At 33.4% G+C, this 16,936-nt stretch overlaps 1 protein-coding gene across 2 annotated transcripts; it reads right to left on the bottom strand.

Annotated features, from left to right (window-relative positions):
* Nucleotides 1–4,631: 4,631 nt before the first annotated feature.
* On the bottom strand, nt 4,632–11,846 carry LOC148630069 (uncharacterized). 2 transcript variants are annotated; one of them, XM_088564797.1, is made up of 10 exons: nt 11,728–11,846; nt 11,351–11,481; nt 9,117–9,228; nt 8,372–8,486; nt 7,974–8,123; nt 7,522–7,755; nt 6,990–7,272; nt 6,378–6,830; nt 5,466–5,567; nt 4,632–5,031 (listed from the first exon to the last, which is right to left on the bottom strand). In XM_088564797.1, the coding sequence occupies exons 1-10, from the start codon at nt 11,805–11,807 to the stop codon at nt 4,907–4,909; spliced, it is 1,785 nt and encodes a 594-aa protein (XP_088420923.1). In that variant the 5' UTR covers nt 11,808–11,846; the 3' UTR covers nt 4,632–4,906. The 2 variants fall into 2 exon arrangements, with proteins under 2 accessions (XP_088420923.1, XP_088420924.1); XM_088564798.1 differs by lacking the exons at nt 11,351–11,481; nt 11,728–11,846 and adding an exon at nt 9,879–9,969.
* Nucleotides 11,847–16,936: the final 5,090 nt, after the last annotated feature.

The following is a 16,936-nucleotide window of genomic DNA, read 5'->3' as shown; positions in this document are numbered from 1 at the left end:
ATTTTTGAAGAAAATGCAACCAATACATCAGTCGAACGTCAAAACATGTCCAACTAGAAAAAAACAGTGAAGAAGCTCACTCGGTGATACCGTCCGCTTCCCTCCCAGAAACCAAATAGGATACCCCATAAGTATTCAGATAGAAATCAAAATAGCAGGTGCACAATGGCGCCATGTAAAAAAGAATCTGCGAAAGCTTCATTAAATTCCATTCTGCGGTTTCAGATAAGTTGCTAATTTGAAGAGGGTCTCCCTTTGGTCATCAAATGACAAAGTCAGTATTTTGCAGGAAACCACAACTTTCAGATGAAAAAAAAACAAAATAGGAAGTGCGCAATGGCATCATGTAAGAATCTGTGAAAGTTAAATCAAATTCCATTCATCAGTTTTAGAGGAGTTGCGGATTAGAAGAAGGTCCACCTGGTGGATAAATGAAAAAGCCAATATTTTGCAGCAGGAAACCCCAAAAGGCATTCAGATAGAAAAACTAACTAGGAGGTGCACAATGGTATAATGTAATAAAGAAAGTGAAAGAATGTTAAAGTTTCATCAAATTCCATTAAGCGATTTACGATGAGTTGCGGATTAGATAAGGGAACAGATAAACGGACTGACGAACGGTTCCGGACGGACGGACACCATGATCACTATATACCTCCCGCTTTTAAAGCGGGGTATAAAATCAACCAACCAATCAGTCGGTCCAATGATTTCGCTCTGACTAATTCGTTACTTCTAAGAAGGAACAACAAGATAAGTAAAGTGTAGAATGAAGTAAAAAGAAGTCCAAACAACTTTGTGGTCAGCGGATTTGTAACAGTGACCACAAATAATCCCTTGGTTCTTTTTAGGTCACTAAAATGATATGTTTTTCTGCTTTTATTGTAGAATTAGAACAGTTATTGATCCAATGTTGTTCGAGGGCACGTTTTACGTTTGTAACTTAATAAAATAAGTAATAAGAAAAACAAAGCTTCAATTCAATAATTGAAATGCATAAAAGGCCTCGCGAAAATTGTGGATTTAATTGGTTATTTAATGCTCAAGCAAATACCTTAATTTGAAAAGGAACATAAATTGATGAAAATTGACTTAATGTAAAAATTCTTCCACGAGGGTACATTTTAACCGTAACATAATCCCAAACCTATGTGAAAATGAAATTTTATTGGTATTTTCAATGCAATTCTTGCCATAATTTTATTGGGGTGGTCTCAATAGTTCCGAACATTTTTTCGAACTTAAAAATCGTTATAATTCTTCATCGACGATTTCTAAATAAGAAAAAGAGTAGTAAACGTGAATCAAATTCGCCTAAAATTGTACACCCGGGATACAGCGAATAATTGGACTGTTATTGGAAAATACGGCCAGGTTAGTTTTAACATATTAATTCAGAATAAAAAGTAAAAAATATCAGAACAACAAAACATAACTGAAAGGATTTGGAAACGGCCATGTAGTGTCCTAGTTTCCCACTGGACAAATGAATCATTGTTGTGTCTGCAGTTGTTTTGAATTTAAAGTCTTAAAAGCGATGCATTTATGTCAACTACGACCCAAACAAATGCAAGGAATGTTTATACGGAAGCTATAAACCGAACTACGACCGAAACGTTGTTTGTAAGATAGCTGTAAACCGAAATTCCCGTTCCAATTTCATCGCTCTATTTACAGAAGACTCAGTGTTTTTAATTCAAAACAGCAATACACTGTCTGTTGTCAAAGAAAAGAACAATTAAACACAACTAAAACACAAAATCAAAAGAAAGCAAATGGAACGAAGAATAGCCCTCCCTTGATTACGTTGTACTATATGGGTTAATGAATATTTTTATTACCGCTCTTGACCAATCATGAGAAATGTTCGTGGTACCGGAAGTGATTTTTTTATAACAAAAACAAACAAATCAGTTTTTAATTGAATTTGGAAACGGCTTTCTTGGATCATGGAAGGCCTTTAATACAATACATGTACCTGTAGTTAGTATAGGTTGGTGAAGAACAAGTGTAATTTGCAGGTATTTGTATTTGACCTTATTCTATGTTACTTGTAAATGATTTTTTAATTAAAAACTTTTCTAATTCCATTTTTCATTTGGTTGAATATTCCATGTGTGCTACTAAAACTTCTTAAGATATCTATTTGTATTATACGACTTTCTGTTTATGTTAAAGAAGTGTAATGACACAGCAGTTAAAACAGTTCAGGAATAAACAGGGATTATTTTGCTTTGTCTTTTGATGAAAGAAAGTTTGAAAGTGTGGTTGGCAATTGCTTAATAGGCAAAATCAGAAAGAAAAAAAAACGCGCCTGTATCATCTACGAGCTACTTCATATGATGTATCATCATTTGTATATACTAAGTTATCGACTGGTACCGATTCAGTCTAGAGTGACGTAACGCACGTTCTTGCGGTTGTGTTGAAAAAAAACATACCTATTTTAACTGTAAATGACTATTGTAAACAATAAATCTGTTAAATAAATATGTGCTAACCACACTTTCAACTAAATCACTATGTAACTAATAATATTCGAACGTCAATCAATAAATCTTCATAATCAATAAAACTTGTCAAAACCCCATAAAACAATTCGCCTGTTAGGTGTAACAAAATGTGAGTCTAAAAACCCAAAACAGTAAATTGCGCTCCTGCAGAGGGTATAAGATTCGCCAAATTTTGCATGGAAGAATAACGTCATATGTTCTTTTGGGGTTAATTATCGAATTTGCATTTATTTTAGGCAACAAAAAATATTCAATGCAAAAATGAAAGCGTTTGTAAATGGTCAGATTTTAATAGTGTTCAGTAATCAAATTTTATTATTTAAGTAAGTACTTATTTACACAATATAAATGTACATACTTTTAGCAATAATACGTCGGCATTTAATAAAATTTTCAGTACAAACAAAGAAGTTGCAGCTTTTTGAAAATTTATTAAGAAATATCTGAAGTTAATTCGCGTTTGTTGGGAAAATGTCATTCTCCAACGTAATTCTACAATCAATTGGCAATTTCTTCTATGAGATTGATACTTTGTAATTGTACATGCACTTAAGAATTCATTTTTCATGATTTAAATAGTTTAAAACGAAAAAATTCGAACCAAACAAATGTCTAGAAATCTGTCATATTTTCACTTTTTTAACGTTTCGAATGTTTTCCATTGATTGGACAATTGGGGGAATAATATGGAAATAAGAATTTAGATAACCAGGACCTGACACTAAATCTTGTCTTTGCATTACTATTAATATAGAATATGCAACCGAAAGAGCGAAAAAAATATCAAAATCGATGGTAAAAAAAATAACTTCATTTTGACTTTTTAATGAACAAAAGAAGAAATCAACAACACAAGAAAAGTATTGAAATTCTTAATTCTGACACAAGGATCGGAGTGGAATGACTGAAACAACTTTTTTCTAAGAATTGTTTGAGATGTATGAATTGCTACCAACCATATAATTATTGTATTATTTTGCTATAGTGTACACGTGTTTCAATAAGCGAACAAGCAAGAGTAATCACGAAAACCAAGGTTATAGTATCCTCCAAAGTCAGGATTTTGAGTCCACCCTCGCTCCCTCAAAGCCCTGACGTCACTCTTTCATATTTAGCGGGTATCGTCCAGCGCCATCTAGTGAGTTACCTAAATTTAACTCGGATCCAAAATCCAACCACTCGTAATAGAAACTCTTCGATATAGCTTACAAAATGGCTACATACACATAACGTCATTTTGTTCGCTGAAGACTCTAAACAGAATCTACAGTTATCATTTTTGGTCATATTGAATCATTTGTGACATCTTACAACTATGAGTTACTCGTTTCCACAGACCTTTTATGTCAAATCAATTTGCATTAGTGCTTCGCACCCAGAGATGCAACCAATCGGAATTGACTGGACGATACCCGCTAAATATGAAGGAGTGATGTCAGGGGTTTGAGGGAGCGAGAGTGGACTCGAAACCCTGACTTGGGAGGATGAGGTTATAGCGATAATCAAAAAATGTAATCCAGGGACAAAGACCAGACATGGAAAACATAAATACAAAGTAACAAAAGCAAATGAGCAATTCGGACTTAACTAAAAACTGGGAGCATGGACCAGGTGCACCGGTAGGGTAAACAAGAAAGGAAAAGTGTTACCACAAAAAAAATAGAGAAACCCAGTTACATTATAAACAGGCATTTGCAAAAAAATAAAAATACATTAACAATTATTTCGAGACGCAAACAATTATACATGTTTAAGAATCATATATATTCTCATAATCAGTAGAAAATGAGCCAATCGGAAAACATGTAATTTAAATTAAGTAATATTGGACCCTTCTTTGAGAACATCATATGGTATTTATTGATAAGAGGTAAGCTCTTGTCGAACAGTAGATCTTGAAGATCACCATGTGTTAACTTAAGCTTGCCTCGCCTTGTCATACCATAATTTCTTCTATCTTCTTGTTTAGACTTGGAATTTCAATTGGTCAATATTTCTAAATACATTCCTGCCTATGTCATTTGCAGTTTAAAGAGCTCGCTCTGCATACATCCAAGAATGAACAATGTAGATAAATTGTCTTTGCCGAAGTATCAAACAAAATGTTCAAGATTGCAATAATTTTATGCATATTTATTTACAACAAATAAATATCGAAAAAGTGAGAACAAATGAGATATAGCAGATTAATGCTGTAAAAGTGTAGTGAAAAGATTAAAACTTATGTTTATACAGTAGCATTTCTAAAAGTTCTAAAAAGCATGCATTACAAGAAAGAACATTGCAAAAAAAAAATAAATAAATAAACACCTAATGGGATAAGTGATAAAGAAATGGAAGATATAAAGATGATAATCAGCAATAAGAGAATCATTTTTTGTTGGTTAATAACTTTAAGATGGGGCGTCAAAGCTGTAGGCTGGTATGAGTCCACTTTTCTTCTTTGCTAGTTTTGTTTTCTTTGTAGCCATAACGAAACCATTGGCTTCCACTCGTCCAATGATTTTTACTTTTTCTCCTGACAAAAAAAGAAACATAAAGCTATTGAAAATAGGTAAATGTAAATTGTAATGTAGATAATCATACCAACTATAAGAAACCAAAATAAATTAACTGAAAATGTTAGCAATATCTTCGCGTCATTTTTCAGTCTAGTTCAGCAGTTGATGTCTTTTCCCGGACAGTGCTATTCGCCCCTGACAAAGGTCATTGAACCAAACATTTAGGCCTCTATTTCATCGTTTAATCACGTTTTATTTGTACTATGTATTAAGTCCATTTTTACCTTTTCAATGGGCTACTTTTCACTTAATAGTAACATCAAAGCATACAGATAGTGTCACTTATCTTTTACAAATTGTAATCAAAAGTATATTTCAAGTTCAGAATATTTCAACGACAAGACTATATAGAATTGAAAAAAATGTGAAAATCTTTTATCATAAACTCTACCTTTCTTGACGCCCATTTGTCCATCCATTTCTTTTTTGAAGGACTTCTTGATTTTTACCGAGTACGGATTGAATCGAGGTAGTTGTTGGCTGTCTGTGATTGCTGAAAATCACAACGTATATTATAAACAGGAGTAAGTAAACTTTTAAAACGAATTTTATTTCAATGAGCAAAAAAAATGCATCTGTCACTTTCTTGTTATACGTATTGACATATGACATTGATTTTGGAGGTCCAAGGTCAGCACATTGCATGTGTGTTTAATTGTTTGGTTTTAGGGGTTTAACGGCCAAGCAGCAATATTTCAGCTATATTCAGACGATGAACATGAAATTGATGATAAAATGAACATGAAATGATGATGAAATGAAAAAGGGATGGGACACACGGGCACAACTATGGTTTGCGGTCAGGTTTTCCGTATTATAGCCTGACAACCCCAGCATGTAACACGGCAGGGGTACCCCTATTCCACCACCTGGGGCACACATCCCAGTTGCTCTGTGGGCAGAGCGCCCTAGCCCCCGGCTAGGGTTCTGAGCACTATTTAGTCGCCTTTTACGACAAGCTTAGCTCTGCTCCAGGGCATATTCTTTTAACACCCGGACCTGCACGGGGCGCATGTGTGTTTAAGTTACGCCTGTAATGCTAGAGTACATGGTTAGCTATTTTCTTACTGTGTGTCGCTTCTAGAGGAACAAAATTCGTTTTCAATCAATTAAGTTAATAAGGGAAAACAACGCAAAAACAATATAAAATGCTTGATGCAATGATTATAATACTTCCATTTTACTTCCATCTTCTCTATAATGTGTGTCAACTAAGTGGTGTTAAAAAGAGAAGACGAAGGTTACCTTTGCTACAATAATACAATAAAAATACAAATAAACTTCTGATTCTAAAATAATTTACCATTTTGTTGAGTTGATTTAATTGATACGCTATGCACTTCTTGTGACTCCTCGTGTGATTTATGTGGCACTCTAGCTGATCTTGGGGCTTCTGATTGTGTAACTTTGTTGTCGGATCTACGTGAAGCCTCTCCCGATCTTATTTTTGTATTGAAGGACTCTTGGGACACATCGGTTGATTCTGTTAACTGTCGAGCAGATCCACATGAAAGTTTGGTTGATCCAGGTAAAATGTTTGCGAGATTCGTGTCTTCGTCATTTGACCTTGCATTAGTCGTTTGTGATGTTCTATTTCCATTTGATGTTCTTTTAGGTGGCAGAGGAAGTGGTCTGGGCCTAGCTCTTGCTTTAGCTTCTTTACAGTCTTTAAGACTAATTTCCTCAATCGCATTTTCATGGTCTTTCTCACACCATGACTGTTTAATAGGCTTTAGTGGTCTTTCAGTGTAGTCATCTGAAAAATCCGTAACAGAAAAAGGCTTCTGTATTTGAGTTGTTTTAAATGTTTTACCTACGAATAGTACAAATGATTCGACCTTGTCGAAATTCAGATGAAGATCACACTGTTTAATTTATACACCAAACTAATAATAAAATTTTAATCCCTACAAACCTTCATCATGAAAGGGCTTCACTATTGTTTCTTGTTCTGTTGGAGTTTCTTTTTCGTTATTTTCAATTTCTTTATCATTCTGTTCTTTGCTGTTTTTTGTTTGATCTTCTATGTGTAGTTCTGAGATTTCAGTCTCAGCCTCACGTGTTTCCTTTATAGGCTCATCTTGTTCCTGTTCAGGACTGTGTGGTGTTTTATTTTGTTCTTGACGCAGATCATTTACTTCCTCGACTCCAAGGTAATTCCAGCAAATTTCGTTTGCTTGCAACAGATCAACTACTCTCTGTAAATTATAAAACAGCGTGCAATGTAGATGACTTAAATTTAAGAAAAAGAATGAAGGCGATTGATATTTTTACTCGTGAAAATTCGCCAAAATTAAAATTGAGCAATTTAGCGTTCAAAATTTGGAATAGAGGACGAAATCCTCGTAATGATAGTCCACGTTTATTTCATAAGCTTAGAATCACCGACGTCTGACCAGCCTGTTTGAAAAATTAACAACAATATACAATCTTTACAACTATCTTACTTGGAATGACTGAATCTTTGTAGTTTTCTGTCTGTTCGTCTTTCCGACTTCGACAATGGTGTCAATTTCAACTTCTGTTGCTTTAACTAAGCCCCCTTTATTAAGGTGGACAGACTTTCTGAATTCCCGTAAACTTTTATCAAGGCTTGAAATCGTATCCTTCCATTTGTTAAAAATTGCGTTGGTCTTTTCTTTCTCTATTTCCTGGTATTTTTTCAAAACAGCGTCCGATTTCTGTATAAGGAAACAAGCAGTAAGAACAAAATGCAGTTTTTCTCATTGTAAGACCGATTTTAATTTGTGTCTTACCATATATTGCTCATTTTCATGTTACTTTGAATAACACGTACAAAGTAAAATTACTTCTATTTAATTTTGATGAACTTTCGTCGCGTGCAGTTTCTATTATGAAATCCGAAATGAAAGTAACAGATTAAAACAAACAAACCAACCTGTTCAACATCGGTAGATCTAGTATCACGTTCCTTTCGCATTTTCTCATAGCTACATGCAATTTTGAGGACTTTATTCGCCTTTTCATTCGTTCCCTCTGAAGACGACATGATCATATTTTCAAGGCGATTCAGTTTTCCACCTAAATGCTGAAAGTAGAATTATATTGTGAAACATAGAACGCATAATTTTGTATAACTTTGATCAATTCCGTTTGGAGGTTCCCGACAGAGCAAGTAAAACCGCGCCAAAAATAAACTCAAAATTATTCTTGTGCTTTAGTTTTTAAGTGTTACATGAAATAAACCATAATACAAATGTACAAGAAGGGTTCAAACTTCCAAAAACAAAATTTATACACTTCTTTACTTTCAAATAAATCCATAATTTTTCGTACCATCTTCTCCTCTCTTAACTTCTTTGTTAATTTTCTGCACTCTTCTTGAAGTACTTTAAGTTCATGTTTCATCTTATTAAAGGATTCGTCTTCTTCCTTCCTTCTATCATCATACCTAAAACAACGCAGCACACATAATACAAAGCGATTAAAAACGGACACTGCATTTGACCCAATATTAAGGACGAGCTAATGAGGTTTGTGAGCCATGGAATTTCTGTAGCGCCAGGGTATCTCAAATCCACCGAATCGTTCTCTCAATTATTCAGCAACCATGTGAGGTACGCAATAGACCTTTATTATCTCCCAAGCTTGTAAAAATCGACAAACCTATTGGGAGAATAACTGTTCTTTCCAAAACCTCTTCAACTAGACGAGGCATAGCAGACGTGCTTCCTTTATAAACTGGGCAAATCATGGATGAAAACAGAAAAATCAAAGCACAAATTGATTAACAAACTAAGGTAAAAATGTAAAACATTCTGCATTCTTTCAATGGGGCAATTGATAAAGATTTGTTTACAAAAATTGTTTCTGTACTTGGCTGGTAAATTGAATCCCTTTAACTTCCATCTTTGATCCGTCCCATTGCATAGTCTTTTTTAGCAGAACAATACACGTGCAGCTATATTTTATATGAACTTCTGAATCTGATCTTGTGTATCTATGAATATTTCGGACGATTTAAAGACACACTGATGATGTACTAATACCAAATACTTAAATATATTAAATCAATACTTACTCTCTCAATTTGGCAGATAATTCTCCGTATATCATTCTATAAGACTTGAAAAGATCTAGTTGAGCCCGCTCCCGAGCTAGTTCAGCTTCAACAGATTTTTTCCAAGCCTCCTCTGTAAACAAATGGAAACGAGAAATGGGTATAGTGCATGGTCTCTTGAAACAGGTGTAGTCCTCGCATGGCAGATTATCTAGGAATTAATATAGTAACATGCAAAAGTGATCATCCCTTCAAGGACGCTGTTCATTATTTACTTAGATGCCCCTTTGATACTGGTCTGTCTGATAAAGAAATAAATGGGATTCTTACTCTTTGATAACGATCAGTGAATAAAATTCAAAAACATTTGAAAATATGCACCTATTTTTCAAATATCCAAAACTCCTTTTAACGTCGTAGGTGGCTTCCGTAGTCACTTCTCACATGATACAAACCTATCCCCACTCTCTTGTATTATAAGCTTTCTCTACAGGAGAAGTTTCATGTAATTCCGTATACTAATATATGTGTTTTACTGTTGCTAATTAATATTCGTGGTATTTTTTTCAAAGAAGGGGGCTTGTTAACTTTAGTCTAATCCTGATAAAAATGTTTAACCTAACTAAAAATAAATGAATTGTACATCTTAAAAGCCATTCTAAATAAAAGCTTAACATCTATTTAAATATGAAAGCGAAAGCGAAAAGAATAATAATCAACACAATTCTGTTTGAACCTCGATGGGGAGTTCAAGTAGTTTTAGTGGAATCTGCATTCTAATACCGATTCTGGCTTGCTTTCAACATCCGAAATGAAATGGTACAAATGCAATATGCTCTAACATCTGGTGACTTCCGCTAAAATCTTGGTTCCCTTGATATTATAGTGCACTCTTTCATAACCGTTATGACCCGAATGTTTTCAATCATCCGGAACAAGATTAAACAACTGGCATTGGCTATATATAGCTATTGGTGTCCTCATAATAGATATGACCTTTATATAGTCAATTATAACGAACGACTGTGTTTGAATCGGAAAGTGGGTAATATTACATTAATTCAATGCTAAGCGATCATTTTATCTTATAATGTAAACTTCCCGTTCTAATACATTGTACAGACAAAAACACGCGTAAACATGTGTATGATATGTTTAAAAACAAAGGTACGTTGTAGCGATCTTTGGGTCGCTTATGATATTGACTAGAGAACCAGTTTACGAACCAGACTAAGCAGCTGGCAATGAATATTCATAAATATCGGGGCGTGCTAATGTATATGACCTATATAGTCTTGTAACAAGCCTCAGTGCCTGAATCGAAAACTCGGTAATGTTCAAAGCTAAAAGATCATTTCATGTAAACTTCCCGTTCTCGTACCAGCAAGAAACACACGTACATTGTAGAACACACGTGTATGATACTAAAAAGGTACATTTTTATCTCGTATGAAGCTAGAACTCAACGTTATGGCGGTAAACACGGCGAAGATCTGCAGCATTACGTGACGTGTAACTTCATATTTGTGTAAATCGTATGCGAATGTTAAGTACTAAAATTACGAGTGCAAGAAGTCGCTAACAATATTAGCGACTTGAAAATCATCATTTCAGGATTTGATGGGAAGAGCAGATAATACGAGGATGTCAAAATGCACTGCATAGAAAATTGGTGCCAAGGATACCCTATTTTTAATGTACATATAATGCAATAAGCTAGTAATCCGTATCAAATTCCTGAATTTAACAAGACCAAATGCAATTACACAAAGGGTAAATTTACAATTTCAAAACGTTAACTATTTAATATTCGCTCAAATCAGGTCTGCAGAGGAGACTTCCAGCGTCGTAAGCTTCGAAAGTTCCACACAAACCGAAATCCGAGGCCTAGCTATCGGAACTACTCGACCATTGCCTGTGTAATAATGAGAAAGTCTGAGTACTTCCGATTAGAACTTCCTGGCCAATATCCACTGAGCTTCCGGTTCAAATCTCTTTGGCAATATATATACCGGTATACAACGTCATAGATGGCGATCGTATTCTAGTTAAAATACTTTAAAACAAAAATGCGTCCAGTTCGAGGTTTCAATGTATGGAAACGCCGAGTAAAAAGGGCCTATCAATTTTTTAATAAGATAATTTCTTGCATTCCGGCCACACTGACTATAATAGAAATCGATTTTTATTACTTAGATGGACTCATGTATTCTTACCACTAAGTTAAATTAGTAAGATAAACCAGAACATTGTACCTGATGGATCTGTAAACTGTGTTATCTCGGTCTCAAATTCACCCAATTTCGGTTCAAAGAAATGAATATGTCTACTGTATCCCTCAACGCGCATTTCAGAGAAACGTCTCCAAAACTTCGTGCTGGAAAGCCTTCAAGTAAAAAAGAATGCATTTAATGAAATAAAAGTATCGTTTTCAAAGGTTGAAATAACAATCTGTGATAGCGAAATATGGTCATCAACCTCTGTTGATATTGAAATTTTGTTGATTTCAAAACTGATTTACATTTTTCACACACATATATAAGGTCAAAATAAGTAAAAACAAAAAAATATCATGATATAACGAGTATATATAGCTTTTTGATGTTGTTTTTGCTATTTGATTAATTCTTACGGTTCTTTCTGAGGACTTTTATAGTCTGGATCAAAGACTGTCATGGTGTAAGATCCTTGATTCTGTGTTAGTAAAGCCATTGCTGCCGAACACAAAATGCGGCAAACGCTGCAATGCGATCTCTTGGAGACGGGATTAGAAACGTCATAGTCTGTTTGACTCGGAGACGTTTGGTTGGTTCATCCACTGCGACGTTACAACCGGATTCCTTACTCATTTGTAAAAAAAAAACTAATGACCGAAACTACAATATTTTGTTGATACCAAAAGCTCCCGAAACAAAGTGGATAAACAATCTTCAGACAGTAGTGATATCTATGTAAAGAAAAAAGTCTTAAAATTGTAATCGGACGAAAATTAGGGAAACATACTTAAAAAACTTTATAATGGGTGTAGTTTAGTTGACTACACCCAAGTTTCAACAAATGTGTTCCAAAGAATTGGAAAATTTATAGTCAAATATTTGACAACCATCTCAGACTACTGTTTAATCAACTGTTGTCTATTTACATGTTTCCAAGACAAAGACAAATAAAGATAACTTAGATTATTTCCCTGGAAAATTTATATTAGACAATCAAGCAATCGAAAAGTACAAAGCTAATGTTCAAAGTGCACCAATAAAACTTAAAATTAATTTTTAACTGAGACTGGAGAAAACTCTAATATAACAGTGAAAACCTTTATCAGAAACATGCATGTCAAAACCCCACCGATCTGACATATGATTTCCCCTGATTACTCTTTTACTCAAGGACGCTTTCTTTATTTAAAAAAAAACATTATTTGATCTCAGCATCATCAGCATCACTGGATTTGTTCAGAAATTTTTCAATAAAATCTTAGAAAAATGAGTTAACTGCCCTTGAAACGTTCATTTTCAGTGTATTTCAAGGGCGCTGGACTTTGTGCAGGCGGTGTTGCCATAGATGTCACAGCAGTACAAGTTCGAGTCCCGCGGAGGGAACGACCAAATCGCAAATTTGACAGTTCTAACATCTTTGGGAATTTTTCAGACCTTTATATATATACATATATACATATACTTTATTCTGATAAACCGTTGTTGAAACAATGGTATACAGACATACATATCAGTCATTACAAATGAAATTGTATTACAGAGGTAAGCAACACATAAACAAAAAACAGTCAAGAACAACAAAAGAAAACAGATAAAAATACAGTGAAACTTCTCCAAACCGGACCCTCAGAAAACCGGTCTTTCCTTCAAAACGGCCGTTTTCAAAAGTCCCGGACGATATACCTTAAAACCTGTGTGTTTTTTTCAAACCATGTTTCACTTACTGCTTGATTCTTACACGGACTGACAATTAACTAAATAGAAGTTCCATTAATTATAATGATTAAGTTTTTAACTCAGAAGACTTTATTAACTTCTTTGAAAAAAATTAATAAACACTCCGAGAACATTCCAAATAATAATTTTCATAACTCAGTTCCTTAAAAAAAATAATTAGTTCAAATAAAGTTTCTGATAAAGAGAAGAAATCTAACCAACAAAAATATGGTGATTATTTTAGGAAAGATGAAATATTAAAAGCTGTTAAAACTATTAAAAATGGGAAATCGACAGCCAGACCTAATAACATATGAAATTATTAAATAGGGTATAGACGAACTTATAGAGCCCGTATGTAAACTATTTAATGTGATTTTCATAAATGGACAATTTTGAAAACTATGGAATGAAAATTCACAAAAAAGGGGACGAGTCCATCTCACCTAATTTTAGAGGAATTTCCCTAACATCTATTTTAGGAAATTTTTTCAACAAAGTTTTATTAGATAGAATTAAAATTAAATTGGATTTAAAGAAAAATCTAGAACTACAGATTATATATTTATAATTAAGTCCATTGTCGAGATAAAAAAAATTCCTCTTCGGTTTCTTAATGTATCATAATCCCTCTTGTAGACTAAAATTTATACAAGGTTTGAGTGAGAAGTTTATCCCCCGGAGTAAAACAAGGGGAAACATTCTATTCAATCTGTACATCAATGACTTCCAACCTTAATGAAGGTCGTTCCAATTATAATTGGCAATACATGAATACCTATTCATTGTTGTGTACTGTTATATAGCACCAAAAATTGTCTTCTAAACTCTCTCAATATATGGAATAAATTCTGTGTTTCGTTGAAACTAGAGGTTAACCAGCATAAGTCTAAATTTATAGTTTTTAACTACAACGGAAAATCCTTTTTGAATAATTTTAAATTAAACGAAAATTGTCCCGAAACAGTAAAATCATTTTGTTATGTAGATGTAAACATAAAATATACTGGTAATTTGAACACCTCCAGCACAATATTAATGGAAAAATGTCGCAAGGCATGGTTCTAAGTACAGAAATATGTAGGATTGGGTAATCAATGCGCACTACTTGGAAACTATTTGATATGCAAATCAACCCATTATTCTTACGGTTGTGAAATTTGGGGTACTGGTAGCAAATCTAAAGATACAGAGCCCGTTGAACATCGAATTAATAAAAGAGATTCTTGAAGTTCACAGCAGGGCAACTTCAGTTACATGCTTAGCAGAACTCAACAGACATCCCCTTATAGTTAAAATAATAGCCCAGGCAATTAAATTCTTGAAACATATTTTACTTCCAATAATACACCTGTAAATGCAATCTATATTAATATTTCCCCAAATAACAATTGGCTGGTTACAGTACATATATGAATCAATGACGAGGATTTGGTTTCCTATTATCAAATACAAATCTTCTTACATGTAACATAACCTTCATAAAACAAAGAATCATTGATCAGGGTACTCAAACTCAACACAACAGTTTAAAAGAAAGCAGAAAACTTCTATTTTTAAATAAAATTTTAAAGTTAAAAACCATAAACCATCTTACGTAGATGCTCGTAAATACAAATCACAGATTTACAATCTGTAAATTCAGAATAAGTGTCCACTCTCTTGCAATTGAGAGAGGGCGGTATGAAAATATCCCTGTAAATAACAGAATTTGCAAGTCATGCAGTACAAACCAAATTGAAGATGAAATCCATTTCTTTTTCATGTATTGTCCTGCATAGTATAAACACGAGTTTGTTAAAATGAAAAATAGCATCTGACACGCTGAAAGCATGCACCGCAAATGGGAATTACCTTAACAAGTGTTTTAAAACATTTTAAGTCTTTTATTCACATAAAAGAACTTTCACCTACTGGAAATCGAGCCATAAAAATCCTAAATATTTGTTAAATACCTAGAAAACATTTGTAATAAGGACAGTTGTCAAAATGACCAGCAATTTTGAATTAGGTCACTAATTTTACGGAATACAATATATTTTTAACAAAACGAACTTGGAGTTGGTAAAGGCAATTCGTTGTTTAATTTGATATGTTCGTTTCGCAAATTTTAAAATTCGTAATTTTATCAACCAGAATTACACACTCAAAAAGCTAAAAACCGAATATGAATTCATTTTAACTGCATTTACAAAGGGTTTCCAGGATTGCTGGATTTTCTAATCAGGTAGGTCATTTGTTTTTCTTCAGTTTAGTCACCTTCTACCGTATTATGGTAACTGTATAAAACGTTTTAAATGGTAAATAGTTTACTTTAATTCTGCCGATTTCAAAGAACGTCGGAACGAGCGTTATGCAATATGACGCTCGGAAGTAAGAGGTTGGGGTATGGAGGAACGGAATTCCAACCTCTTACGTTGTAGGAATACGTATAAGTCAACTAGAATATAGCAATAACAGTTTGAAATGTCTGTGTCATAAAAATCAATATAAATTAGTGCTGTGTTTACAGGAAGGAGAAATATATTTATCGATACCAGAGGAAAACAGGTTTGTAATGATAAAATAAACAAACTTATCTGATCATCCCAACTTACACATATAAGCCAGCTTAGAAAACAATAGTCATACGTGACTTATGCACTACAAAAATGTTTTTATTGTCGCGAAATTCTGTTTTATTTGCCAATAACTTTTACATTAAAATGTACAGGACAACTCTATTAGCGGTTGTTGTCAAAAATGATTTCTATAAATAACATGCATGAATCAGGCTTATTCAATATTGATATACTGGAAATTTACAATGTGTATACAATTGTACCTAAATAACGAGAGTAGAAGTACTTAGAAAGTAACCCTTTGTTTCATATGGGATCAGTTCAGGAAAATTTAAAAACTTTACTTTTTTGGTATACATGCGGTCCCTGCTTTATATTCTATCTTTGAAATCCGTTATCATTTCAATTACTGGATTTCAGCCCCCTTCCCCACCCCACAATAAAATCAAATTGGAGCCTTGGTAAGAAATGTGAACCATTATCAGTAGTACAATGTTGTTTAGTGCACAGGTTTAATAAAGCAGTATAATTGGGGAGTAGAGATATAACCGTTTAATTTTTATTATTTATACAAAAATGTTTGGAAAATAGAGGGGAAATAATTAATCTTTGGGAAAACGGGCTAATTATGACATATAATGTTGGAAGCAATATGTTCCTGATTTATCACCATTTTCCGCACAAAGGTTTATAATTAGTAAGTCAGGATTATGATGTACCATGTCTTGAGTACTGTCTGAATTAGATATTTAATTTTTTTCAAATGGCTTCACATAAAACTTAATAGACAACAAAAACAATTTATTATTTAGATAAAAATACATTTTATAGACATAAAAAGCACAAAAATTGCAGTAGAGATATGTACACAGTGAGCATTTACAGTAATGGTCTTTCTAAAAATAATTTTAAATTTTCTATATTGTGTATTTTGTTGTAATTTTATATAATACATGTATATATTTCAATGAATGATATTATAAATAACCTGCCTGATTTTCAGAAAGACTGTCTAACAGTAACAAAATAATGTACCCTAGGAAACAAGGCACATATGGTCATCATGCATTTTATGCTGAACACAACAGAATAAGAGACATTTAAAGTACTTGACACACACTGAATATCACAGGTTAAAAAACTATCTGCTTATCATGTTTTGCCAGGGAATTGAAATCTGTTTTACTGGGAAGGTAATCAGCATTACAAAGAGGAAAGAAAATTTTTGTAGATATACTACTTTTCATCAAAAATAAACCAAATATATTAGTGCCATTCGTTCATGAACTGTGTGAATTTTAAATATCCCTACTATCTTTGGCATCATTTTTTAATTTAAGAATATATG

Source organism: Perna viridis, chromosome 1 (assembly GCF_037379345.1).
Source record: "Perna viridis isolate PV_CMFRI_1.1 ecotype Kerala chromosome 1, ASM3737934v1, whole genome shotgun sequence".
NCBI classification, from domain to species: domain Eukaryota; kingdom Metazoa; phylum Mollusca; class Bivalvia; order Mytilida; family Mytilidae; genus Perna; species Perna viridis.
This window is presented reverse-complemented; position numbering and strand designations above follow the sequence as displayed.